The sequence below is a fragment of the Ailuropoda melanoleuca genome, chromosome 6, assembly GCF_002007445.2.
Source record: "Ailuropoda melanoleuca isolate Jingjing chromosome 6, ASM200744v2, whole genome shotgun sequence".
NCBI lineage: Eukaryota > Metazoa > Chordata > Mammalia > Carnivora > Ursidae > Ailuropoda > Ailuropoda melanoleuca.
The window spans coordinates 38237794-38264996 of NC_048223.1; the positions used below are offsets into that span (position 1 = coordinate 38237794).

General features: G+C 47.0%; 2 protein-coding genes across 5 annotated transcripts in view; both read left to right on the forward strand.

The window, feature by feature from the left end:
- LOC117802654 (uncharacterized protein C11orf96-like) overlaps positions 1–21766 on the forward strand; it is a 32602-nt gene extending 10836 nt beyond the window's left edge. Inside the window, exons 1-2 of one of the 3 annotated variants that reach the window (XM_034662258.1) lie at positions 2096–2474; positions 21462–21766. In XM_034662258.1, coding sequence (XP_034518149.1) covers positions 2111–2474; positions 21462–21760 — 663 coding nt within the window. In that variant the 5' untranslated portion in view covers positions 2096–2110 and the 3' untranslated portion in view covers positions 21761–21766. Of the gene's footprint in view, positions 1–2095; positions 2475–21461 lie in introns of those variants that run through there. The other 2 variants (XM_034662260.1, XM_034662259.1) reach the window with 2 other exon arrangements.
- The window catches only part of TRANK1 (tetratricopeptide repeat and ankyrin repeat containing 1), a 77241-nt gene continuing 71666 nt past the window's right edge, over positions 21629–27203 (forward strand). For both annotated transcript variants that reach the window (XM_034662257.1, XM_002914654.4), the window contains exons 1-2: positions 21629–21908; positions 26322–26448. In XM_034662257.1, the coding sequence (XP_034518148.1) occupies positions 21778–21908; positions 26322–26448 (258 nt within the window). In that variant the 5' untranslated portion in view covers positions 21629–21777. The remainder of the gene's footprint in view (positions 21909–26321; positions 26449–27203) is intronic.

The window sequence follows — 27203 nt, forward strand, 5'->3', positions numbered from 1 at the left end:
TTGAGAAAATGTATAATTTTGATAAAAATATTAAAAAATCAGAAAGAGAAGAAATGATTTTAAAAAGAAAGGTGACTGTCTTCTTTTGAGCTGATGTGATTGTTTTGAGAACCATGATGAAAGATACAGAGGAAGAAGTAGGACAAAAAGATTCTAAGATGCTTATGAAAACTGGTCAAAGGGTGGTGAAAGTTTAGAGGTGCCTTCTTAATCTACTGCACCCTCACCAACTTCTTGACTTGCTCTCCTTCATTTATGAACCTGGAAGTCTTCTGGAAGCAGAGACTCCTTGAAGCTGGCTAAAAAGAAGAGCCATACGAAAAGAGGTGGCATGGACCTTTCTTAAATACAGAACTGGGAAACATTGAGAAAAAATTGGAGGAAGGATATGTCAAGTTTCCTGAAAGTGAAAGGACCAGTGCTGCCTGGTTTGGAGACTAGAAGTGTTTTCTGAACTTTGCTTTATGTTATCATCACCTGAGAAGCTTTAAAAAATCTCATTGCCCGTGTCATAGCCCATACTAATTAAATCAAAGTATTTCGGAGTAGGAGTCAGACATCAGGATTTTAAAAAGGCTCTCAGGTGGTTCCTATGCTCAGGCAGGTTTGGGAACCACTGGAGTAGTCAGTCTGTATGTGAGGAAGCTAAGACTGGAAGGGTTGGGCAAAATTGTGAAAAGTCTTGAATACCCAGCTACCTAATCTGATCTGTAGTAGGCAACGGGGGTGCCACTGAAGGATTTTGAACTGGAAATGATGCAATGTGACATTTGGGGAAGATTAACGGACAGAAGAAACAGGAGGACCTGAGACTCCAGAAGCGAAGAGACCACTAACTATAGTGATAGGCTGGTTTTGACTCAGAGTAAGCAGCACAGAGGACACGGGTTGTGTGCTTAGGGGTGTACATGAGTCACCAGATCCTCCCTGCCTCATTGGAAACTGTACTGACCCTCTCGGAGGTGCTGTGGTGTTCTCCCCGCCACAGGACTGCCCCGTGCGGTGGCCCTCCATGGGTGAGAGAATTGCCAGGAGGCAGGGTAGGCCAAAGCCTTGTCCCAAGAGAGGACTGTGGGCTTTGCTCTCGGATTGGGTCAAATCCCTGGCGCGCGGGGAAAGTGATCCCAGGACCAGACAAGCTGGGGGCCAAACCTGAGCGGTCGATGAGAAGCTGTGCTGCCTGTTGCGCCTACAACTGAAGGCGAAATGGCAGCCTGAGGTCGTCCTAACCGTCCCCAATTCTTTCAGTCACCACTGCCCTTCCAGGAGCGTCCTGGCCATTCTGCCTGTGGGCAGAGGCTCATTCCTCTGCAAGCACTTGAACGCGGCTGTGAGCGTCAAGACGTCGAGGGGCCTAGCTGGCCTCTTCCCATCTGAATGCCCAGTGTCCCCAGAATGGAGGCCCGAGCACACAGTAAGGGCTAGATAACCAACGAGAGACCGCCCGAGGCGACCGCGGAGTGGGGCACAGTATTGGTTGAGGCTGGTGTCTCTAGCTTCTTTGTTGGAGGGGACGGGAGGGAAGAAAAGAGGTAAGCTGGGGCCCCTCAGCTGACGGCGTTCTCGGTTTCCCCCACCATCGCGGTGGGCCAGCCTACGAAATCCCAAGGACCCAAACGTGTCGCAGGGTCGTGTGTGCGCACTCGGTCCGTCGTGGCAGCCAGCTCGAAGCACTCCTTTTTCAACGGCGGCCAGGAGCCACCGCATTGGAGTACTCGCAAGCACGATGGGAAACATCGAAACGCCTCTTTTGAACACAGTGATAAACACGCCCTCCCACCCAGCGGCGACGTGCACGTGACAGTTTTCGGGCTCTCGCAACTACGTGGAAACTTGGAATAGGGCTGCGGCTGCACACAGCCAGGGCTCCGGGGTCCCCGCGCCCCCGCCCCCTCGGCACAGCCCGGGAGCCGCGCCACCGCCAGCAGGGGCCCCGCGCGGCCACAGCTCCCGCCGCCCGCGCCCAGGGCCTCGGCTTTCGGGCTTCCTCGCCCCCCCGCCGCGCCCTGCCCCCGGGAAGGGTCCCCGAGGCGGCGGCGGCCCCTGCCATGTGGGACCCGCGGGCAGCTAGGTGCGTAGCGGCGCGGGGAACGCGGAGGGCGCCTCCGGCATGCCGGGCCCCGCGCCTCTTCCCGGGGAAGGGGCGGCGTGCGGGGGCTGGCGACCCCCGAGGAGGCGGCTGAGCGATCGTCCCCGTGGGCCCCGCGGGCCCCGCGGTCCTCCAGCTGCAGACCCGGGCCTGTTGTGCGGGCGCGCGCGCGGGGGGCGGCTCCGGCCTTCCCGGCCCCGGGGGACGAGGGCACGCGCTGCGACAGGACTGCGGCGGCGCGCGGCCTGCCTGGTCCCCACCCGGGGACCGAAGCTTCGGATCCCGGGCCCACCTCCCACCTCCCGCTCGGGACCCGGGGCCGCTAAGCAGGTGTCGATGAGCGGGCCAGCGGACGCGCCCCCGGGGCAAGCAGTCGGGCTGGCAGGTCCGGGCTCCACGCGGGATTTGCGGGAACTTGGACAGCGTTGGCAGCTGCCCGGCGGGAGGAGGTTCGCGATTCCAGCCCGGGGCAGGCCTCGTCCCCAGCCCGCGCGATCCCGAGCTGGGCTGGCCCGAAAGGGACTGTCCAGTCCTGGATCCTCCGCTAAAGGAGTGTAGGGGCGGGGTAGCAGCGGGGCCCCGTGGCTGAGAAGTGGTGGGTTCTGCTAGCGAACGTTTGCAGTCTTGGGCTCCGATCCGGTAGGCTGTGCGGTGCACTGCGCCCCCCTCTCCGCGCGCCCCCAGGGAGTCCCGAAGCCCCGCGGGAATAGCGCCTCTCTTTCCGTGTGCAGTGTAGCGCGGGCCAGCTCCATTCCCAGCTGGAGGCGTTTCAGGGAGCCTGCGAGCTTTCGTGCTTCCCAGGGACAATTTCTAGGGAGATGTGCAATTTGAAAAATAAAGAGAAAAATTTTGAAAAGTGGGGGAGAAAGGGGGGCTTCTGAGGTCTGTAGTCTCCAGCTCAGTTGCTGTTAGCCCAGTCAATCCTTAGGCGGGGAGAAAGCTGGGAGTAAAGGGCCCAGCATTCTCTGTGACCAGGTTCTCCCCCTCTGCCTGGTGTCGAGCCTCCCTGGATGCTAGGCACCTTTCTGAGGCAAAGCTTTTACCCGGTGGCTTGGTCTTTTGTTGAGCATCCTGTTCCGTGCCTTAATGAAAGTACTACCTTGTAGCAGAGTCAGAAGTTTGTTTTAGCTGTTTTCCAGGCTGGTCTGTTTTGTAGGATTGCAGGATGGGCGTTTGAGTTCTAAGTAACCTTTGCTGTTCTTGTATCCTCCGCGAGGGCTGGGGGTAGGATAGGTGTGTGTGGCGTTCACCCCCAGAGCGGGATCCTACTGCCTCAGGATGTGGGTTTCCCGTCTTTTTTTTTTTTTTTTTTTAACCAGACCCACAATAGAGACCCACACCTACCCACATGAGTATAAAATTGCAATAAGGGCTTAACAGTATATTTATTCTCTCTACAGGATGGAGCACAATGATGTTTTCTATTGTTTAAAAAATCCAGTCGTAATTCATGAACTTGATGTTGTGATGGACTAATCAGTTTTAGGTGGGAACTGCAGGCTGTCTTTGGGACACCCTAAGAGAGGCTGAGGAGACCATCAGCATTTCACTGAGGAAGCAACTTTGGAAGGGGGGAGCTGGTGTAGGAGAGATGGAGGAGGCTGAAATTCGTACCACATTAAGGAAATTCATACTTGAGTAATGAGAGTCCATTAGGACTTGACTGTGTGGTTCCCACCAGTAGCATCTATAAATGCAGACCAAGGGATGCTTCTAGTTAATCTAGGTCCATCTGTCTGTCCACAGGGAGCTGGCTGCCTGCAATGGAGGCCAGTGGGGCCTTGTAGGAGTTTTGGAGAGATAGGGACATAATGGTTCTTTGGCATTAGGCCTTTTTTTGTGTTGGTGGAGGAAGAAGGAAGGATGTGCCACGAACTCTGGATTCATGAATTTGGAAGAGGATTCTTGAAGTCTCTGCTCAGAATTCCACAACAGCAGTGTTAGGAGTAGGGCTGTGAACATTTTATAGATGGAGAAACTGAAGCCCAGCACCCATTAGTCATTACAGCTAATTAAGGGCAGCTCTGGGATTGGACACCCACTGTCTTGCTTTCCCAGCCCATGGCTCTCAGGGACCAAATAGAGACTCTGCCCTTGCAGAATTCTCAAACTTCTCTTTGCTGATTAGTTCTGTTTTTCTGGGTTGCTGCCAATGACCCATTTCTATGGCATTTGCCGTCTTACTATTTTATTTTTGCTTCTTGGGATGGTGATTCTTTTTTTTTTTCCTTCTCTTTGCTTAGATTTCCCTTGCATGTGCTAAGCTTAGGAAAATTATTTTTGGCAGTAAATTGTGACAATTATAAGGTTCCCCCTCTTTTATTTTTTACTTATTATTAAAAGATTTATTTATTTATTTTAGAGAGACAGAGAGCAGAGGGGAGGGCCAAAGGGAGAGAGAATCTCAAGTTGTCTCCCTGACAAGGGGGAGCCTGTCACAGGGCTCGATCTCACAACTCTGAGATCAGGACCTGAGCTGAAATTGAGTCTGATGCTTAACCGACTGAGCCACCCAGGTCCCCCAAGGTTCCCCCTCATTTACTTCCCGTCTCTTAGGATCACTGCCCCTCCCCCCTTTTTCAGGTCTATAGCTACTGACTTTATTATTATTATTATTACTTTAGGTTTATTTAAGGTTTGGCCACATATTTCCTCTCAAAACCTTAGCTGTCACTGGGAAGATGTCACAAAGAAGTTTTCTGGACCATAGTACCACCTTCCTTTTATCCTCTCTAGATACCAAAGATAAATGCTGTAAAAATCATTTTATACATATACTTTTTTCTCAAAATATTTGGTGAACCTCTACCATAACATAGTCACTATTTTAAGGGCTAGCTTATATTTTGGCATTTATCATATGCCAACCATATAGCCTCATTAATTGTCAATTAAGATTCAAAATTGTATTGAATGTGGAGGCCATGTCTTACATATCTGTGAATCCTTTTCTATTCATAGAATGGGTAACAGCATTTTGTACATATGGGTGTTAAGAGTTAATTGAATGATGGAAAACAAAAATAAATGAAAGTCTTTTCTCCAGAGTGAGGTATGCAAAATCAGATCAGTTATGTTTTTTTTTTCAATTTTCTATTTTATAAATATGTACTCCCTTCACCCATTTCTTCCATCCTCCTTACCTACCTCTGGCAACCACCAATCTGTTCTCTGTATCTACGAGATTTTTTTTTTTAATGCCACATGTAAGAGAGATCATACAGTACTGCAGGTGTGTTTCAGTAGCCAAAGTGGAGCCTGGAGGTCCCGTGTTTGTAGATGTTTTTAAGTCTGAAGTGGAGGTTGGGGTGTGGGCCTCCCTCCGGCCATTGTTGAGAGTGTGGCATTGTTTCATCTGACCTTGAGGAATGAGCTCTCCTTTGCCTTTCCAGTTGCGGAAGTGGAGCTGACACTGATCTGCCTCCGCTTGTCCAGCCAGTGACACAGCTGAGTATGGCCTCATGGCTTTGGGAACAAGTTTCCTTGGAGGGCAGACTGAAGTTCTTAAAGCCATCAAATCCTTGTTATAAGAAATCTTCACAAGAAGGAGGAAATTGGGGAAATGGACAGTTTCCTTAGCCAAGATGACACTTCAAGTTATAGCAGAGATTGATGGTGGGGACAGTGGCAGTGGCAGGGTGAACATTCAGGTTTAAAGTTAAAAAGTATTGAACCAGGTAAACAGACATTGGTCCCTAAATGTCACAGGGCCCAAACCAAGAGCAGAGTTCTTCTTTCTGGTCAGGTCAGCGTGGTTGTCCGTGCTGCCTGACCAGATATTTTTCTTGGTCTCAACATTCATATGTAAACATTGCCTTGTTTCCTTGTTTTGCTGATTATCTGGAAGGGTGAATGAGCCTTACCTGTGACACCCTGGACCGAGTTTACCTGAATTGACTCTGTCTTTTGTCTGGTCAGTATCAGTGCCCACCTGCACTCACCATGACGTGTTTACCTGAGCTCTTGTGAGTCTGGCAAGCTGGTGGAACTCTCTGTCTGTCAGACTCAGGACGGGTCTGAATTTGGCTGTCTGTGTTTGAAGTTCCCAATACCACTTAGACTGAGATGTTTTTATTCTTATTTTTTTTAAAGATTTTATTTATTTATTTGACAGAGACAGCCAGCGAGAGAGGGAACACAAGCAGGAGGAGTGGGAGAGGAAGAAGCAGGCTCTTAGCGGAGGAGCCTGATGTGGGGCTCGATCCCAGAACGCCGGGATCACGCCCTGAGCTGAAGGCATACGCCTAACGACTGCGCCACCCAGGCGCCCCGAGATGTTTTTATTTTTAAGCACTGGATCCTCCTATCAGTGGGATAGCATTTGGAAAGGCAACTCGATTGCAAACCCTGGAAAATGCTGATGATATTTTGGGGGAAACCAGGCCAGCAGTACACAACACAGAAAATATAGAGAATTACAGTGCCGTACAGGGCAATTTGATTCCCGTGACAAGAATATTTGGCTCACAGCCTTGAAAGGGAATGAGCTTCATATCCAGCTGTGGCCTCCAGGGCGCTTTCGTTTGGTCACCTTTGGGCCAGCTCATCGTCTGCCTGTTGGATCCACTCTCCCCGGAGACTCAAAAATTGGTAACTTTGAGGGCTCACTCAAGTCTAAACTTATTGGCCAGGGACTAAGGGTCCTATAGTCTGGCCCTTTGACTTTCTCTCTGATAGGCCCTTTCTTCTCCCCCCAGGGTCTTCCCTATTCTCCCCTCTTTTTGTTCTTCATTGTCCAAGTCAGTTCTCCTCATTGACTGAGGGCCCTGCATTGGTCTATGGAGGATGTAAAGATATGAGCCGTAGGTGCTTCTTGGGGTGGTAGAATAGAGTTAATGCCATGCAGATCTGTGAGAAGGCATCTGTGGAGATGTAGACAACACTCCAAGACAGTTGCCAGCTCCTGAAATCTTCCCAGGAGGAAGTAGGGGAGGTTAGTGTTGAACCATGCCTGGGCAGACAAAGAGAACTTCCAGTGGGCAGATCGAGGGGTGCCAGGTGGGAGAGAGGGACAGTCCAGGTAAAAGCAGCAGCTTCTTATCAAGAATAACACTGAGCAAAAGGGCTTAGACTCTAAATACCAGTATAATAACAGTTGACTTTGAGCCGGGCTTTATGCTTGGTGTGTTTCAGGTATTCTCTTATGTAATTGTCACAGAAGTATTATGAGCAGTCCCCATTTTACAGATGTCCCTGCACCAGAATGTAAGCTTCTGGGCAGCAGTGTTTTGGTCGGTTGTGCTCATTCATATATCCCAGGCAACCAGCAGCATTGCAGCACATTTTAGACATTAAACTAATGTGTGTTGACTGACTGAGGAAACAGAGAGTCCAGTCCTACAGGTGACATGGTCCCCATTTTCCAGGAAGGAAACAGGCCTAGGCTTATGTGGTATCAGGCCTGGAAGAGGTCAAGTGTGACTCGATCTCATGCTTTTGGCCTTTCTCATACAAGGAGGACACACTCATATCCTTATATTCTCCTTCTGGCATTAGCTCCAGCACTGCAGAGGCATATGAGAGGGAGGGAGCAGGAATAATTTGGGTTATGTGGCTACAACATGGCAGGCATATAGGGTTGGAGAATACCGGAAAACTAAGTTGAATGGTGTGTGTGTGTGTGTGTGTGTGTGTGTGTGTGTGTGTGTAACTCTGTGTTTTATTTAGAAGGCTGAGACTGGATGAATAATTGCTCAGGCTGGCCAAAGTTCATACTTTTTTTGAGGCCAAGTTCAAGTCCCCTCTGTTTCAGAAATCTGTCAGGTGGTGTTAGAGCTGAGGCTAGAACTCAGGTCTTCCCAGCCACTGCTAAGGGACTTCCCTTCACCAGGTGTGCCTTTCAGGGTCCCTGCCTGGGGGAGATTGTTTTGTTTATGGGGAGGTTCTGGGCACCTCTGGACCCTCCCCAGACTGCAGTGGGTGGTATGTTAGCTCTCTGCTGGGTTTGTCTTACCTTCCAGATTGAGGGGGAAGCAGACTGTTGTGGTTTTGAGGATGGGGGGGCATTCATTAGCATTTAAGTGATTAAAGAAGACTTGGGGGTGGATCTGGAGGAGAAGATGACAGGGCTGCTAGTAACCAAACTCCAAGTTCTCCTTTGAATGAGAAAGCACTTTTTTCCAAGGGCTATCATAGGAGGGCCTTGTGTCCTCCTTGGGGGCTGCTCCTGACGTCACAACCATCTATAGCTCCCAGGTGTTCCAACGGAGAGTGGGAAAGCTAACTGAGGGGAATGTGGCAGCTGTTGGGTAGCCTGGGTTTAGCCCAGACACCGAGTCAGGATTTGTGAGCACCCTGTACTGGCCCATGCCATCTGTCTTGAGGCAGAGTGTGGAATGTTCACTTTTCAGTTTCCTTCAGGTTTGCTTTTGTAGAGACTTTATTTTGTTTTTTTTTTTTTTAAGATTTTATTTTTAAGTAATCTCTACACCCAATGTGGGGCTTGAATTTACAACTCTGAGATTAGGAGTCATCTGCTCTACCAACTGAGCCAGCCAGGTGTCCCCGGATTTGATTTTAGTTTTGAAGGCCGTCCTTTCTGTTTTCCCCAATCACCCTCACCTTTCCTACATCCATCTTCTCCAAAGAGTTGTGAACACAGATTTTGGTATCAGACTGGGGTTTGCACCTTGCTTGGAGAAGTCCCTTCATCTTGATGAAAACTGTTTCCTGATCTGTACTATTGGGGTGATAGTTATACCTCCCTCACTAGCATTGTTAGGGACGTTCCATGAGAAAATGCCCAAGAAGGGCTTAGCACAGGGCCTGGCACATAGTAAGTGCTCAGTAAATATCAGTTGTTATTACACAGCTGCCTTGGACTACTCTCATTCAAATAGCAAAAAGGACAGATGCTAGTCTGTGCACACACTGAGGAGAAATCATGCCCATCACCGGCTCCCGGGGAGGTCAGGTGATAGGGACTCCACTTTAGAACTAGGAGTTGTAACTGATCCATCTTTGCCCTTAGCGATATTTCTTGAGTACCTTCCAGGGACCTGGCATGATTTTAGGAATTTGGAATGTCTACTCTTAAAGCTCATACTATCTGCACACTGTCCAAGCCTACAATATATTGTAAGGCTCTTGGTTCATCCTTTTGCAAGAATGGTATTCTTTAGTCCAAGTTTACATGCTTACTCCTTTTTTTTTTTTGAGTTTAAAAAATTCCTTCTTTTGTGAAATTATGGGGGCAGTAGATGGTACACCTTTTAAAAATGTTTTTAAATTAAAAAAAATTTTAAAGTAAACTCTGCCCAACATGGGGCTTGAAATCATGACTCTGAGATCGAGAGTCACATGCTCTGGTGACTGAGCCAGCCTGGTGTCTCCTGATGGTATGATTTCAAAAAAATATTCTTATTTGGCAAAACAAAGAGTTGGCAACTCTAAGTTCCCTTCAATTTCTTTCTTTCTTTTTTTAGAGACAGTGTGCTTTGAAGAGTGGTGGGGAGAGGGGCAGAGGAAGAGGGAGATTGAATCTCAAGCTGAGCACCGAGGAGCCTGGTGCAGGGCTCTATCTCACAACCCTGAGATCATGACCTGAGCCGAAATGAAGAGTTGGAGGCTTAACCGACTAAGCCACCCAGGCCCCTGGTACCCTCCAGTTTCTTTTCTGTGTGTGTAAATGTTTCTGTTTGTCAGTTCCAAAAGTCTAGGAACCACTGATCTATAGAATTATTCTTTGCTTTCAGTATTTCTGAATCTCCAGAAATATAATTTCACATGGGAATATACAGCCCTGTGTGCCATCTGTTGAATTTTCAACAGGTGCTTATAAATTTGTTTTCCCAAAGTAGCCACCAGCTCTGGCAGATTTTGGTTGAACTTATCTGGTGGTTTCTGGTTTGTCCTTTACGTGGTTGGCTTTTCTTAAATTTGTGTCCTTTTCCAAGGGAGCAGCTGACATTCTTGTCTTTCCAGGAGATGGTCAGAAATCCGAAACCAGGAGTGAAATTGTGTAGTTCGAATTAAACTCCAGAACCTTTCTTCCTTTCCCATTTCTCCAGCTTAATCTGATGAGTAAAGAAATGTCCAGAAAGTCATTTATTCATTTAACAATGCTGAGCCCTTGGTTGCAGACATAAGACTCAGTAAGACTTAGTTTCTGCCTTAGGAATTTAGTCCACTAGGGAAAACAGAAAAACCTAGTACTGGGTGTGAAGCATAAAGGCTATGTGGGAGATCTATGTAGAGAGTAGATCGTAACACAGGGTGTTAAACTGTATAAAAGCTGTGCACAGGGTCTGAAACCCTTGGGAACTTTCATGGAAATGATGCCTGAGAGGAGGTGGGATGGGAGATTGTGGAGGCTTTTAAACCCTCCCAGCACATGGTCTGATGGATTTGCGGACCGTCTTGCCAATGACTGTGAGGAGGCTGAGCTGGAGCTGGGTGAGCTGGGATGACAGGAGGATCACAAGGCAGATACTGGGGTAACCAGGGCGACCGGGAAGATGTCTCTGGAGGGTGTGTGCAAACTGGACTTGGGGACAGCTGTTCTGGGGCCTGTTTGTCTCTTAGAGATGATGAAGCTGAGGGAGAGGTGGGGAACTGTTGCCTTGTCTTCAGCCTGTTGTTTCCTAGTTGTGGCACTTCCGGGGGTCGTGTTTGGATGCACAAGTTGATTTTTGGCCCAACTGGGAATGGCCCATAGGATTCATTTGGGGCATGGATGTGTGCCACCTAGAATGAATGTTGGAGGAAGGATTCTGAGGCCTTGTCAGGCCCTGAGGAAAGGAATACCGTGACTGGAGATGTCTGTGGTGGGGTGGGGACAGGGCACCCCTGATATACACCTTTGTCTAATATGAACCTTCAGAGAGGGGTGAAATGGGGAAGCCGCTCTCATTTCCTCCCTTTCTAATGAATGCAAATAAAAACTCAAATTGTTCAGGTAAAAGGAGGAAAGTTCTAGAAGGCTGCTGATGTCTTTAGTAACTAGGGAAGGGGTAGGGAAGCAGCTGGGCCTCAGAGGCAGGGGAATGTGGAGGGATCCCCTCTTTCTGCTCTCTCTGGGTGTGAGTATTGTATTCTCTCAGTCCAGAGTGGCTTCTTCTCAGGGTTGGGGGAAGGCTGTGCCCCTCTGGAGCCTCCTACATCAGCTCTTCCCAAAGTTCTGATTCAAAAGTCCCAGGGAAGAGCTCCATCAGGGAACTCTGGCCTGCAGGTCTGGCACAAAGAGCTCGTGGGAGGCCCTGGGGCCTGCCTCCGTGCACCTCAGACCTCCCCTCAGAAGGCCTCTCTGGTGAGGCGAGCAGCCATCCCAGAGCTCACCCTGGTGACTGTCCAGCTGACAAGGGTTTATCCTATAAGCACGAGGTGGGCCCTTCTTTTCAAAGGAACAATCACAATAGAGAAAGCTTGGGGCCATTTTCAGATGCTACAGTGCTGACCCCCTCCCACTCTTTATTCAAGGAAGGCCTGTAAGCTCAGGTTTTCTCATTTGTAGTAGTTTAACAGACTGTTAATTTCAGGGAACCCCTGTGGAAACAGGCCAATGCTAGGCCTGTGTTTTTTACCAAATATTTTCTCTTTGCTGGGTAAACAAAGCAAAGGTTCTGTAAATGTTGCAGGGATTACACTCAAATAACCTACAGAGGTTGTCACTGCCAGTACCGTTAGCCTGAACCTTCACAGACCAGGGGCAAGACCTGGCTTCTGGTCCTGGCTTTCCTGCCCACCCACAGTGCTCTAGACCAGTGCGCTGGGGGTGGGGGAGGCTGGGCGGTCAGGCTGAGTTTCAGCTCTGGTGCTCACTATGGTGTGACCGTGGTCAGGCCCCCAAATCTTTGAGCCGTGGCTTCCCTGGTCCCGAAATTTTAGTCCAACCATTTCCCTTTATTAAGTCCTTTCTGTGTATATGATTCTGTGAGCATATTCAGAGAAGGTGTTGTTTCCTAGGGCTTCAATAACCAATTACCACAACCTGGGTGACTTACCTCAACAGAAGTTCATTCTATCATAGTTTGGGAATGTTCTCCCCATTCTCAGATCTACTCCCCAAAGATCACCACTCTTGTTCATTTCTTAAGGCCTTCCAGAAATTCTCCCGGCAGGTCCGGTGTACACACACACACACACACACACACACACACGTATCCTTAAGCTCTTCAAGTACCTCTACAAATTGGTCTCCAGCTTGCTTTATTCACCTTCATTGTGATCTTGACACGGCTTCCTCTTACTTAGATCAGCTTCACGGTTTTAACAGCTGTATCGTGTTCTGCACTCAGCCGTACCTTTGTTTGTATAAAGGTCTCCACTTACTGGACTTTCGGATTTGTATCATACTTTGGCTTTCTCAAAGGACGAGGCAGTTAATATCTTCATGTACTTGAAAGAAATATGTTTGTAGAGTACTTACCCATTTAGTTAACTAGCTGTGAGGAAGTATGTGCATTTTTTCCCGTAGACAGACGCCCCACCACTTTACCTGGCCATCAGCTCTATGTGAGTGACTCTCCACCCATCATCTCGCTGACTCAGGGTGTTTTTGGGGCTTTTTGATGTACAGGAGTTTTTAATTTTTAATGAATTCTTCTCTATGGTTTCTGCTTTTGCTATCATTAGAATGGCCTTCTTGAGGGTGAAGATTACATACAATGTTTTTCATTGCATTAAAACTTTTGAATTTATCTGATTCAGGAATCCAAAAATATAAAAGATTTCCATGGAAAGGAGAGAGTAGGTCTCCCTCCTCTGCCCTCTACCCAATCCTCCAATAAAGGTAAATAATTTTATTTTTTGGTGGATCCTTCCAGAACTTCTTTATGCATATGTAGGCAAGGGCGAGTATAATTTCTTATTCAATTCTTTCTTCGTTTTTTTTTTTAACTTGTACAAAAGGTAATGTGGTATACACACTATTCTGCATTTGCTTTTTTCAAATATATTTTGGAGATTATCCCAGATCAGTACATAGAAAGCATTTTCATTCTTTGTTTTTCTTTCTTGCTTGCTTTTGTAAGATTTTGTTGTGGGGGCTGGCTGCACTATAATTTATTAAACCAGTCTCCTGTTAATGGGCATTAATGCTGATCCTGTCTTTTACAATTACAATTTGACAAGTGAATAATCTTGTAGATTTTCCATTTCCGGCATGTGCAATCCATCTGTAAGATTGGTTTCCAAAAATGGAATTGCTGGACCAAAGGCTCTATGTATGTGTCACTTGGTTCGGTATTCCCAAATTTCCTCCTAGAGCCATTGCACATGATCTAAAATTTGTACCTATATTTTCTCTTACTGCTTTTATGGTTTCTTTCTCTCAATGGCTTTTTAAGAAAATGAGATATTTGCATGTAATAGAAGGCACAGATTTTAAGCATACTGTTCAATGAGCTTTAATATAGAACATTTCCATTCCCCCCAAAAGTGCAATCATTCCCCTTTCCAGTCAATAGCCCTCCCCTAGGCAACCACTGCTCTGATCTCTGAGATTTGCCAGTTCTAGAACTTCATCCAAGTGGAACCACACAGTAGACACTCTTTTGAGTCTGGCTTCTTTTGCTCATCATACTATTGTTAGGTTCTGTATGTTGCTGTGCATTTTATTACACAATTTGTATTGCTTTTTTTCTTGTTGCCATAACAAATGACCACAGACTCAGTGGCCACAGAAATGAATTGTGTCACTGTCAGGAGGTCAGAAGTCTGGGTTAACCTGGCAGGTTTCACAAAGCTGAAGTCAAGGTGTCGGCTGGCTGGGCTCTTACGGAGTGGGTCTGCGAAGAAGCGCCTTCTAGCCTCCTTCACATTGCTGGCAGGATCCAGCTCCTCGCACCTGTAGCTGTGAGGGCCCTGGGCCCTTACTATCAGCCAGGGGCTTCTCTCGGGTTCCAGGGCCACCTGCCTTCCTCTTGACGTTGCCTCCTCTCCATCATCAAGGCAGTCAGTGCCGAGTCTGGGCTTTCTCTAGTTTCACATTTTCTACTACATCTCTCCTGCCTTCTTCCAGAATCTACTTGACTCAGCCAGAGAAGGTTTTCTGCTTTTAAGTGTTCATATGATCAGACTGTGCTCCCCCAGGGAATCCAGGTTGATATCCTTGTCTACAGGTCTATAATCTTAATTACATTGACAGAGTCCCTTTTGTATTCACAGATTCTAGGGTTTGGGGCATGGACATTTTTGGCAGGGGTGTGTGTGTCTACTGTTCGGCCTACCACAGGGTACCAGTTAGAAATTTAACTTTTTTTCCAGATATACAGCCCGTTGTACCAAACCGGTTCATTCTTTTCCTATCTGTTAAAAAGCCATCTTTATCACATGTGGAATTCTTTCATACTATATATTTGTTTCTGGATATTCTGTTTTGTTCCACTGGTCTGCCTACTCTCACATTAGTATCATCCTTTAAAGATTAGATAAGTTTTATAGAAACATTTTATTTATTTTAAAAATATTTTTATTTATTTATGAGAGAGAGAGTGAGAGTGAGAAAGCACAAGCAGGCAGAGTAGCAGGCAGAGGGAGAGGGAGAAGCAAGTGTCTCTGCTGAGCAGGGAGCCTGATGCACGGCTCGATCCCAGGACCCTGGGATCATGACCCAAGCTGAAAGCAGATGCTTAACTGACTGAGCCACCCAAGGGCCCCTATAAAAACATTTTAAAGTGGTAGAGAAAATTTTCTCTAGATATTTCTTTTTTTCCCTACATTTCTACTTGGTACATCCCTGACAGTCACGGGGATCCATCCTCAGGCTTTTGTGTATCTCCTTAAATTGTGTACTTCACAGAGCATACACTTTACCCCATTTGATTCATTATCATCAGAATGGCTCTCCTCAGGGGCTAAGCTGTGTGTGCGTAGAAGATAATTCAACATTATCTGTATTTATGTTTGAAACCAGAGATTCTATTCTGTAATGCAAGGTAAGGTTTGACTAAAGCTTTGATGTTGACTTTCCCTGCGATTTCCTCCCGTGGGGTCTGTCTGCCTCCTGACTGTGTCTTACAGTGGCCCATTTCTCTTCATCTTGCCTGCAGCCAGCATGATGCAGTTAGTTCTTATTAATCCCCCGCTCAAAACCCTCTGGAGCTGTACTGTCCAGCATGGCAGCCACTGGTCACCTGTGGCTCTATACATTAAAGTTAGTGAAAATTAAATAAAATAAACAATTCAGTTCTTCAGTTGGACCAGCCATATTTCAAAGGTGTAATAGCCACATGTGGCTAGTGGCTACTGTGTTGGATAGTACAGAACAGAACATCCCCATCATCACAGAAAGTGTAATGGACAGTGCTGCTTTCCCGATTGCATTTAAGATGAATTCTAGGACCCTCGGATAGCCTTCACGATCCCAGGTTGTCCATCTCTTGGCAGCCATTACCTCCTCCCCAGCCTTACTTCTGTCCCCTACCGTGTGGCACTTCTAGAACTGTGCAGCTCAGAGCCTTTTCATATACCATCCCCCTTGCCCTACTCTTCACTGGACCAACTACTCGTTCTTTGGATCTTGGGTTAAATGTCACTTTCTAGAGAGACCTGCCTTGCCTCCCACATTCTAAAGTTATATTCTCCTTTCACATGCTTTCTTATACCCTCTACTGTTTCTGCTTCAGAAGACAAATCCATCAGCTATAATATTTGTGTGACTATTTGTTTAATGCCCATCTCCCTCACAGACAATACATTTCTTGAAGGTGGGATAGTGGTGGTCCTTTTGCCATCAAACCCTCGATACCGAGCACAGGGTAAATTCCGTGACTCTATTAAAGTTGGAGTATTCTGAAAGTTACAGATCCTCTTGAGAGGCACAAATATGTCGGGTGAGTAAGTGAAAATTTCATCAAAATGGGCATAGATTTAAAAACAATCAAGAGACCCTACATATTAGGGAGATATTTATGGTGTTTACTTTTTCGCTGGGAGTGTGGCCTTTAGGATATAAATTTTACAAGGGCGGTTTGGAGCTGGACTAGTCAACTGGTTTTCAAATCACCATCTTGACTTTGGTGTACATGTAGTTGGAGGTAAATGAGGCTATGAATTAAGGTGGAATAATTTAAAGTTGGTGGATAGAGGGGATTGGCTGGATTGGACAGCCCCGGGTTTATGGCAGGCCACTGAGCTGCGCTTTGGTGGGTTGGGGCAGGCTGGTGAGACAGCTGATGGGGGGTGGGCAACACAGTGGTCTGCGCTTTCTTGTTCTATTTAGAACACCCAGGTAGGAAAAGCCTGGGCCCAGCCCTTCATACTTTTCCAAAGGCCTTTTGAAAAAATGTGAGTGAGTTTCTTACGAAGATCTCTACTCTTCTTCTGCATTTACACCTCTTCCCTCAGGAAAAAAGAAAGAAAGGCAAAGAAAACAAAACGAAGACCACAGAATGAGTTCTTTGAATTTCTTTCTTTCTTTTTCTTTCTTTCTTTCTTTCTTTCTTTCTTTCTTTCTTTCTTTCTTTCTTTCTTTCTTCCTTGCTTTTCCTTCCTCCCTCCCTCCCTCCCCTCCCTCCTTTCTTCCTTCCTTCCTTCTTCCCTCCCTCCCCTCTTCCTTCCTTCCTTCCTTCCTTCCTTCCTTCCTTCCTTCCTTCCTTCCTTCCTCCCTCCCTCCCTCTTTCCCTCTCTCCCTCTCTTTCTCTCTCTCTCTCTCTCTCTTTCTTTATTTCATTTGTTCTTCTGTCTCCATGCCCAGCATGGAACCTGAACTCACAACTCTGAGATCAAGACCTGAGCTGAAGAGTCAGATGCTTAACTGACTGAGCCTCCCAGGTGCCTCCTGACTTTGGATTTTTATCCCGGACCATCTGTGGCTGCCTTCTTTCCTGTGGGGAGTAGGAAGGAGTCAGGTTTAAGAACTGTTCTCGCTGGCCTCAGTTTGGAACTATCTCTATTCCCAGCATTCCAGAGTTCATCTTAGATCATTGATGGCTTTTGGGCTCTTTTGAAAGGGTTTTAATATAAAATGGGGAAAAAACTCCAAAAAAACAAGAAAAGTAAATTTTCTATCAAGATTTCGGGTAGCACTCAGATAATGTATGAAGGTGAGGCCTCCCTTGCCCATTTTAGTGGCCTCAAGCCCACCCCTGTTTGCAGGTTTCGCTCTACTCCTGTAAGTCAGTTACAGAATTTCATGTGTTTATACACAACAAGTAATAAAAGCCACAACAACCTGGATATGCTTTGTTTCAGATTTGCTTGTTTCAAAATCTTCTGAGTGCATTTGTATTTTTCCTGCTTCTAACTTCCTTGCATGTGCTTAGGCAGCCATGACACCTCCCTACAACCGGACCCTGAATTCTGATAGGGACTGAAAGCTAGCACCACCGCTGTGAAACGGATTATATTCTTAGCTTTCATACGACCAGCAAAACTGGAAGTGAGTGCTGGGTGCCAGCCAAATCATCACACACCTTTGGGGATTGACTGTGTGCTGACCTTTGAGCCTCTGTCTTGGCCTTTCAGAGTACAGTTTAAAGTTGCNCTTACGCCAGTTAGAATGGCAAAGATAGACAAGGCAAGAAACAACAATTGTTGGAGAGGATGTGGAGAAAGGGGATCCCTCCTACATTGTTGGTGGGAATGCAAGTTGGTACAGCCACTCTGGAAAACAGTGTGGAGGTCCCTTAAAAAGTTAAAAATTGAGCTACCCTATGACCCAGCCATTGCACTACTGGGTATTTACCCCAAAGATACAGACGTAGTGAAGAGAAGGGCCATATGCACCCCAATGTTCATGGCAGCATTATCCACAATAGCTAAATCGTGGAAGGAGCTGAGATGCCCTTCAACAGATGACTGGGTTAAGAAGATGTGGTCCATATATACAGTGGAATATTACTCAGCTATCAAAAAGAACGATTTCTCAACATTTGTTGCAACATGGACAGCACTGGAGGAGATAATGCTAAGCAAAATAAGTCAAGCAGAGAAAGACAATTATCATATGGTTTCTCTCATCTATGGAACATAAGAACTAGGAAGATCGGTAGGAGAAGAAAGGGATAAAGAAAGGGGGGTAATCAGAAGGGGGAATGAAGCATGAGAGACTATGGACTCTGAGAAACAAACTGAGGGCTTCAGAGGGGAGGGGGGTGGGGGAATGGGATAGACTGGTGATGGGTAGTAAGGAGGGCACATATTGCATGGTGCACTGGGTGTTATACGCAACTAATGAATCATCGAACTTTACATCAGAAACCAGGGATGTACTGTATGGTGACTAACATAATATAATAAAAAATATTATTATAATAAAAAAATAAAGTTGCAGCACCTGGGTTTGGATTCTAGTGCCACCACCTTCTAGGTAACTGTGGCAAGTAGCTCCAGTTTCCCTGTATGTCAAATGGGGACAATCATGACTACCTCATGGGTTTCCTTGTAACACTAGAATGGCATGATTGACATAAAGCACATAGTAGGTGCTCAGTACCTATTAGCCATCAAGTGCGTTGTCATTACCACGTGTATTCAACAATTTCATCTTATTAACAGGTTGCCCAGGTGTTAAAAAAAAAAAGTTGAACAGCTAAAGCATTCTTCCCTATAATGAGAATGTGACTGCCAATAAATCCTGTTAAGAAGCAAAAACCCTTCTGTGTGGTTGGCAGTCCCCCGATTTCCTGTGACGTGATTTTACCAAGAAAACGCAGAAACAAACGAAGGAATACCTTTGATGTTTGCTCACCTAACATTAAGAGCTCACTCTTGGTATCTAGAGGAGTATGAAAAAACCCCAAATTCTGACATGAATAGTTTTTATTGTATTTGTAAATACAGTGGAAATGTATTGTGTTTCAATTCTTCAATTAAGTCCTTGAAGAGTCTCATTTGAATAACATTTATGTTCTGATTATTAATGTTGTCCATTGTAGAGCAGTTGAAAATTCAGAAAAGCACAAGAAGGAAAATTAAAACCCTGCCTAATCCCAATGGTGTGGCTTTTAGTTAACATTTTGGCATATTTTCAATATATTATATGTGTTTAAAATTCAATTCGGGGGGCACTTGGGTGGCTCAGTTGGTTAAGCGTCTGCCTTTGGCTCAGGTTATGGTCTGGGAGTCCTAAGATCGAGCCCTACATTGGGCTCCCTGCTCAACAGGGATCTACTTCTCCTCTCCGCCCCCCACCACCCGCCCCCCCCGCTTGTGTTCTCTCTGTCTCTCACACTCAAGTAAATAAATAAAATCTTTAAAAAAATTCAATTTGGGATTATGCACCAATTTATGTAGACTGTATTTTTCATTTACTAACTTAGCCAATCATTACATACCCTTTTACAACATGATTTTTGAAATAACTGTGGGGTGTCCTACCATATGGATATTCTATAACTGATTCAAATCCATTACGAGTTATAGGATATTTAGGGTTATTTCCACTTCTTCACTGTGGCAAACATCCATGAAATGAAATCTATCCATGATGTAGTATATTTCCCCTGTAAGGAGCATATAACAGCCCCCAATACTTGAGGTCATTTTTAAAAGTATTTTCCAGTGATATGTTGTTGCTGTCATTCTTCATTTCTTTGCTCACCAGTGAAGGGGGTCCTGTTTGTCTACTCTCCATATACTTAGAAATTATTTGTATTCCTATGTGAATTGTGTGTTTAGGGCCTTACAGATTTTGGACAAATTCTTGGCCTTTTCTTGGAGTGGAAATGTATTTCTAAAAGAGGCATATTGGGATGCTAGGCTGGCTCAGTCTGTAGAGCATACGACTTGATCTTGGGGTCATGAGTTCGAGCCCTACCTTGAGTGTAGAGGTTACTTCATACAAAAATTAAAAGAGGCATATTATTTCTTTTTAAAGATATTATTTATTCATTTATATGAGAGAGAAAGAGAGAGAGAGAGTGTAAGAGAGCACAAGCAGAGGTAGCGGCAGAGGGAGAGGCAGAAGCAGGTTCCCTGCTGAGCAGGGATCCCAAAGGAGGCATATTAATCCTTGTCAGTTGTGAATGGTGATTTTTTTTTCCCTAGTTGCCTGGTCATGGCCAGTTTAAAAAACTGGACAGATAGCGGACGATACTCGGAAGAGAAACATGTTTATATCTGTAGTCAATCAATTTTTTTAAAGATTTTATTTATTTATTTGACAGAGAGAGACAGCCAGCGAGAGAGGGAACACAAGCAGGGGGGGTGGGAGAGGAAGAAGCAGGCTCATAGCAGAGGAGCCTGATGTGGGGCTTGATCCCATAACACTGGTATCACGCTCTGAGCCGAAGGCAGACGTTTAAAGACTGCGCCACCCAGGTGCCCCTGTAGTCAATCAGTTCTTGAACATTTTTTCGTGTTCACCTCTGTCATCTCTGTATAAATTTGAGTCATGGAATTGAGAGATTATTTAATGGAAAGTATACGTGGAATTTTGTATTCTGACTTGTTTAGGAACCATGAGCCTCATTCAGATACAGCTCTGGCTGAGGAACGGAGTGCTGTTCCAAAACCCCATCCTCGATAAGCTCATGTGGGTTTAAAATAGGCCACCACTTATATCTGCTTGGATCTGCTTCCCCTGTCCCCAAACTTCTCACCAAGATTTGAAATGATAAAAGTAATATGAATCATTATCTAAGATCAATAATAAACCCCCCTGATAGATTGTGTGATCTCCCACTCCCAGGTACATGGCCTATGCAAACACCTGAATTGTCCTCATTCATATTTCAGACTCCCCTTCCCACTGTTACCCTGGGAGGAGAAGATCCTAAGGGGCATCTCTTCCGAGCCCCACCTTTTCTCTGCCTCCTTGGCGGCTGCTTCCCAAGAGCTCCCTAGATGCTCTCCTTTCTACTACCTTTGCCCAGAAAACACTCCTGGGCTCCTCGGGCAGGTAGGGCTCCAGGCACTTGTCTCCGACTACGCAGCCCACCCCAGAGAGAATCAGTAACAGGCAGCCTTCTGGGTCTGGCCTTCACACCTGTTACACCACAAATATTTAAGTGCCCATCATATGCTAGTCTGTGAGACTACAAAAATGAGTAAGACAGAAGGCATGACCTGCAAGAAGTAATCTGAGGGACACATACTCCGAGGTTTATTTTATAGTGTTTTAGGAAGGGAGGAGGGCGGGAGAGACAGTGGTTGTGGCCCTGTGTCCCAACCCCTTGTATATGGAGGCCTTTAGAATTGCCCTTCCCCTCCCTTTTCCCGCTCCCAAGAGAATGGTGGGACTATCCACTGAGCTGTGTTTGTACGGACAGGTGGTGTGCTATAGTGGTCAAGGGCAGAAACTTGGATGTGAGGTCAGAACCGGGCAATGCCGTTAGCAGATGCTTGGGCAAAGTGACTTGAACCTCGTTGAGCCTCAGTTTCCTCATCTGAACAGTGGGGACAGTGCCTCCTTTATGGGCCGTCATGGTGGGTAAAGGAGAAAGTAATGATAGTGCCCGTTTGGGAAACAGCTGCCACTTCTGGGGCGCAGGCTACCCACGAGGTGCGAGTTGTCTCGGGCTTGGCGGCAGCCTCCTCCCTCAGTGCCTGGCTGATCACTACCACAGGATACCTGGAATTGCTCGGCAGCTGCCTCTCAGGTCAGAAAAGACCGGGGAAGAAACGGTCTCGTCGGATTCCCTGTCTGGTCCCTGGGTGGTGAGGGGCGTTGTCAGGATGTGCTCTGTGCAGGTGGGTGGGGCCAGAGCGGACAAACTGCCTCTGCACACTCCCAGCCATGCAGACGTGAAGGGAGCCGGGTCCCACGCGGGGCCTGGCCGCCAGCCCTAGCCCCCTCTCCCCCCAGGATGGACCCCACGGCTTACGCCGAGCTGCTGAAGGAATCCGGCAACCAGGTCCTGAAGAACGGGAACTTCTCCCTGGCCATCAGAAAGTACGACGAAGCCATCCGGATCCTCCTGCAGTTGTACCAGTGGGGGTGAGCGCGGTTTACTCGCTCTTCTGGTGTTGGGTTTGTTTCTGTGTTTTCAGTAAATGGAAACTCCCTCTGTCACTTCTATTTTCCTCCCGTTTCTTAGCACGTCGCCTAGTTTCTGTTTTCTTTCTCCTCCTCCTCCCCTCCTCCCCTGCTTCCTGCGTATCTGCTCTGTACTGTGAGCTCCGAAACTGCACAGAGAATACTGAGGGAAATAGAAAGTGAAACACAGGGGCTGTTGCACAACTTCCCCTTTTGTCTGGTGATGGGAATCAGAGTTCCTGGGATGGTCCAAGGCCCCAACCTCTTCGCTGGCATTTATTTCGTTTTCCTGGTTCTCTGTGCCGTTTCCCCAGTGGCTCCAGTGGTACCACAGGGGAGCTCCAGCTCACCTCTTCCCCTGCCCCTTCAGCTTCCAACTGACCTGTGCCCAGACATTTTAGTACCATGACATGCTTGACAATTATGGAGGACCCCTAAGAGCTTTTGTTTACGTAAGCTGGAGCTGTCAATACAGCCTGGATTGGAACTTAAAACTGAGATAAATTTAAAATATAGATTCAATCACCTCATTAAAATTTCAATGACAAACTCATTCCACGTCAACCTCAGTAATGTATTTTAATGAAAAATAAGTGTATTTTCCAAAACCAGAAACTTCGTGAGAAGAGCTGCACATTTTTCATTTTTGCAGAGCTCTTTATCAATAGAAGACACCTGACCTCTCATATCTGCTTCTGCATTCAATCCTTTGGGATATCACACATCATGTAGCCCTCCCGGAAGATTCCTGGGATACATGTGAGAGAATGTGTGAAAAAGGCACATAGTATCTCAGTTCCTTGTTACCACTGTACCTAATTACCACAATTTAGTGGCTTAAAACAATACATGTTTATTATCTTACAGTTTTGGAGGTCAGATGTCCAAAATGAGTCTCACGAAGTTTAAATTGAGGTGTCGGTAGGGCTGGTCTTTTGCAGAGGACAATCCATTTCCTTGCCTCTTTCCACTTTGGGTGGCCTCCTGCACGCCTTGCCTGGTGGCCCCTTCTTTCATCTTCAAAGTGCATCCTTCCAGTGTGCTGTTGCATTGTATCACTGTCTCCTGTTCTGTGTCGTGTCTCCCCCGTCTGTCTCTCACAAGGACCCTTGTGATAGAATCCTAACCCAGGATAATCTCCCCCCAAGATTTAGAAATTGATCACATCTGCAAAGGTCCCCCCCCCATAAAAGGTAATATTATTTAGGGACCATTATTCAGCCTGCTACCATTGTGAAAATATTTGACCTTGTGGACCAATTGAAATGGTCTTAGGGACCCCCAGAGGTTCCCACACCACGCTTTGGGAACAGCTGCAATAAAGATTGTCATTTATTGGGTGCATGGAGCCTAAACTTGTGCTGGGAAATGCCACTGAATGAAATTACTGAATCGTGCCTCCTACTTCCTACCTTCTGTCATCTTGGTGTCTACCCTCTAGCTGGATGTGAGTTGAGTGCCATTGGTTTGGGTCTGTAATTCCGCACCTCCTGGCTCAGATCAGAACGGTGTCAAAGCCAGGCCTAGAGTGCAAGGCATCTGACTTTCTTTTTCTTTCTTTCTTTCTTTCTTTCTTTCTTTCTTTCTTTCTTTCTTTCTTTCTTTCTCTTTCTTTCTTTCTTGAATTTATTTATTTATTTATTTATTTGAGAGGGAGAGTGAGCGAGAGAGCGCAAGTGGGGAGGGGCAGAGGGGGAAGTAGACTCCCTGCTGAGCAGGGAACCCAACATGGGGCTTGATCCCAGGACCCTGAGATCATGACCTGAGCCCAAAGCAGACACTGAACCGACTGAGCCACCCAGGCGCCCATAGCATCTGACGTTCTTAAAGACAAAATGTTGTGTAGCAACAATGTTGTGTCACTGTGGGACCACTAAGGGGTCTTCTGCCTGGACCCTCATGTATTGTTTTTCACGACCTTCCTGCCACAGGCAGCTGAACTAGGGATTTAGGTGCAAGTGCTCTCAGGAGGAGAGAATGGAGGGAAGCAGGATAGGGCAGGGAAGGATCCAGGCAGGGATGGTGTGCCAACTGAAGGCAGCTTTAGCCTGATCCCCTGGGGAGCTCCAGAGCATGAGCTGTACTGCAGAGCTGGTCCCACTTTGGGGCAAGGGAGCTGACCTTTTGATTCTCATGTCAGTCAGCCATCTATTGTAGGCTGTCTGGCCCTGAGAAGTTGTCCTAAGGAGTGGGGCTGTATTAGTCAGCTTGGGCTGCCATAACAAAATACCATTGCCTGGGCGGAGTCAACAACAGGAACTTATTTCTCGAAGTTCTAGAGGTTGGTAAGTCTGAGATCAAAGTCCTGGCCAATTCAGGTTCTGGTGAGAGTTATCTTCCTGGCTTGCAGATGGCTACCTTCTCACCGTGTCCTCACATGGTGGAGAGAGAGAAACAGAGAAAGACAGAGAGAGACAGAGAGGGAGGAAGCTCTCTGGTGTCTCCTCATATAAGGGCACTAATCTTATCATAAGGACCCCACTTCATGACCTTAGCTAAACCTAATTACCTCCCCAAAGGCCCCATCTCCAAATACCACCACACTGGCTGGTAGGGCTTCAACATATGGATGGAGGGGCACAATTTAGTGCACAGCAGGGTCATAACCTCCTGGGAGGAGGGCAGCTCCCCTTAGGCTGAGGGCAAATCTGGAGAACAGGGCACTGGGAGCCCCTAGTGGCAGCCAGTGCTCACTGCAGCTGGGGATGGTGGCCCTGGGCAGGGTATCTGGGCTCGGCACCTGCAGTCATAGCTTCCTTGCCAGTCACCCCCTGGCTGCCCCACTGTCTCTCCTGTGCTTCTGGGGCCTCGTCCCTTCACCTAGAGGGAACGACGGGCAGTGACAGAAGCCGGAAACATAAAGCACTGAGGCTGGGGCAGTAGTAGAGGTGATTTTTACTTTGCTTTTTATTTGTACTTGTCTGGATCACTTATCTTTTCTATAATGATTTGTAGTACTTTTGCAATTAAAATATTCGATAAAAAAGAGGTATAAGCCTGGCTTTTTTTTGCTCATGTGTCTTGAATTGAATGGCATCTAGGCTTCAACATATTGTGGTACACTTTGCATTTGTCTTCACATTTGGTGTGGTTTTGGCACCAACCTTGGAGTATTATCCCTAGACCCAGGCAAGAGAACCCACCCTGATATGCTTTAGAGGGACCTCCTGTGGCTTCCCTCCAGCTGTGACCACCACCCAGGCAGGAGTCTGTGGGGCCATGGGCTTTACCCACCCAGAGTCTTTTCCTCCCCTTTGGTCAACTCCATGGGTATCAGGACCCTGGAATTCCTGCCCATGGACTCTACTCCCAGGCTTTCACAGACCTCCTACCTGCAGCCTGTTCTTCCAAGGGCTGAGCAAGTTCATGGGTGTGGACAGCACTTGGAATCATGCCTCCAGCATGGCAGGATGAAGGCTGAGATGGAGGGAGTGGGCAGGGGTGCAGTCTTGGCTCACTCTGCCCTGACACAGTTCCTACAGTTCTAAATTTGAACCAGGTATTATAAAGTAGGAGGATAAAACATATTTTATTGAACACTGTGTGAACTTGATTTATGACCTTCAAATACTTAGGCTAGCACTGTCCAATAGGACCTTCTATGATGATGAAGATGTTCTATAATATAGAATGGGGCTATCAAGTACTTGAAATGTGGCTAATACAGCTAAGGAACTGAATTTTAAATTTTATTTAAATTAAATTAAATTAAATATGAATAGCTACACATAGCCAGTGGCTACCATATTGGACAGCGTGGATTAACCCCAGTGTGTGTGAGCCCCATTTGCACTCTGGCCCTGGGTCCTGCAAATGTGAGGGCGGTCCTGCCTCTACACTACAATGGAGCTCATCCTGCACCTGTCACAGTAGGTCCGTGGGGATGGTGTGGTCACATGTTTGAAAGGCCCTTCCTGTGATAAGCTCTGCATCCATCCTGTGTGGACATGCACGTAGAGGGGCTCACCCCACACTGCACGGATCAGTGTCTGGACTCTGCTGAGGCTCAGTGGGAACTCCCATCCTCTCCGTCCTTAGGACCGGTCACCATTTTCACAGCATCTCCACCAAGGTGGTCTCTAAAAAATGAAAAGATCGGTGGAGATCAGTGAGAGGTAGAACTGAGGTGTTGAGAACATTTGTCATGAAAATGAGCAGAGGATTTGGGAGTGAGGAGGGACAGACCTGTACTTTGTGAATGTCCTGGGCTTTCTGGGGTGGGGGGAGGGTTGGAGGGCCAGACATGATAGGTGTAACTGGGACATTAACTGGCGATGGTGGCAGCCAGGCCCAGCATTGTTGCCTTCAGGGTGGTTTTCTGTATCTGCAGCAAGATAGCTCTCCTGACCACCGGTCCGTTCTTCTTTCTGACAGGGTTCCCCCCCGGGAGCTGGCTGTGCTTCTGTGCAACAAATCCAATGCATTTTACAGCCTTGGGAAATGGAATGAGGCCTTTGTGGCGGCCAAGGAATGTCTCCAGTGGGATCCAACCTACGTGAAGGTATGGTGACAGCTGGGAGCCCTGCCTATCTTCCTCTCACCCCCTCCTTCTTTGTAAAATGAAAATGTGAGGAGAGCTTGCCTTCAACTCTCTGCACTTCAGACAGATGCCCATAGGGCATGCGAGCCCATCTGGAGGAGACTAACAACCATGGTGGCCAGCTGTGGAAATGCCCTTGTGGGGGGAGCTCATAGTGTCCTGATGTAGCTACATCAGGACTGGGAGTCTGAAGTGGTGCTTGCAAGTTTCATTTTAGCCAGCTGGGTGGACATATGACACGGATTCTTCAGGAAGCACTTCTTACATGGAAATCAGCTCCGTTGGAGGGATTGGGGACGTTTGAGAGGGTGGAGTTAGCAAAGGTCAATAAGTGACCATTTGGTTGTTGTTCTCAGCTAAAATCCTGTCAGTGCCCGAGGCACCTCTCCGTTCTTCGTTCTTTGTGTCTTGAGGAAGGCCAACGGACAGGAAGACACCATCCCAGCTCTTGAGTAATAACTCGTTATCCAGTTGGGGAGAGCACAAAAAGCAGAATCAGAGTCCATAAAGGAGTGGACATTCAGGAGCCTGAGGCACATGCAATGAAGTGTCTGTCAGTGATCTAGACCATTTATAGTGAGGCTCCGAGATGGGAAAGCACAGCCCTTTCTCCCCAGTGCTCTGCTGCGGATTGGTTTCAGCAGCTCCAAGGAGCTCCTTTTCCCTCCTTAAGCCTTCCTTTCCCCCCCCCCCCGACTGTAAAGGGAGATGCTATC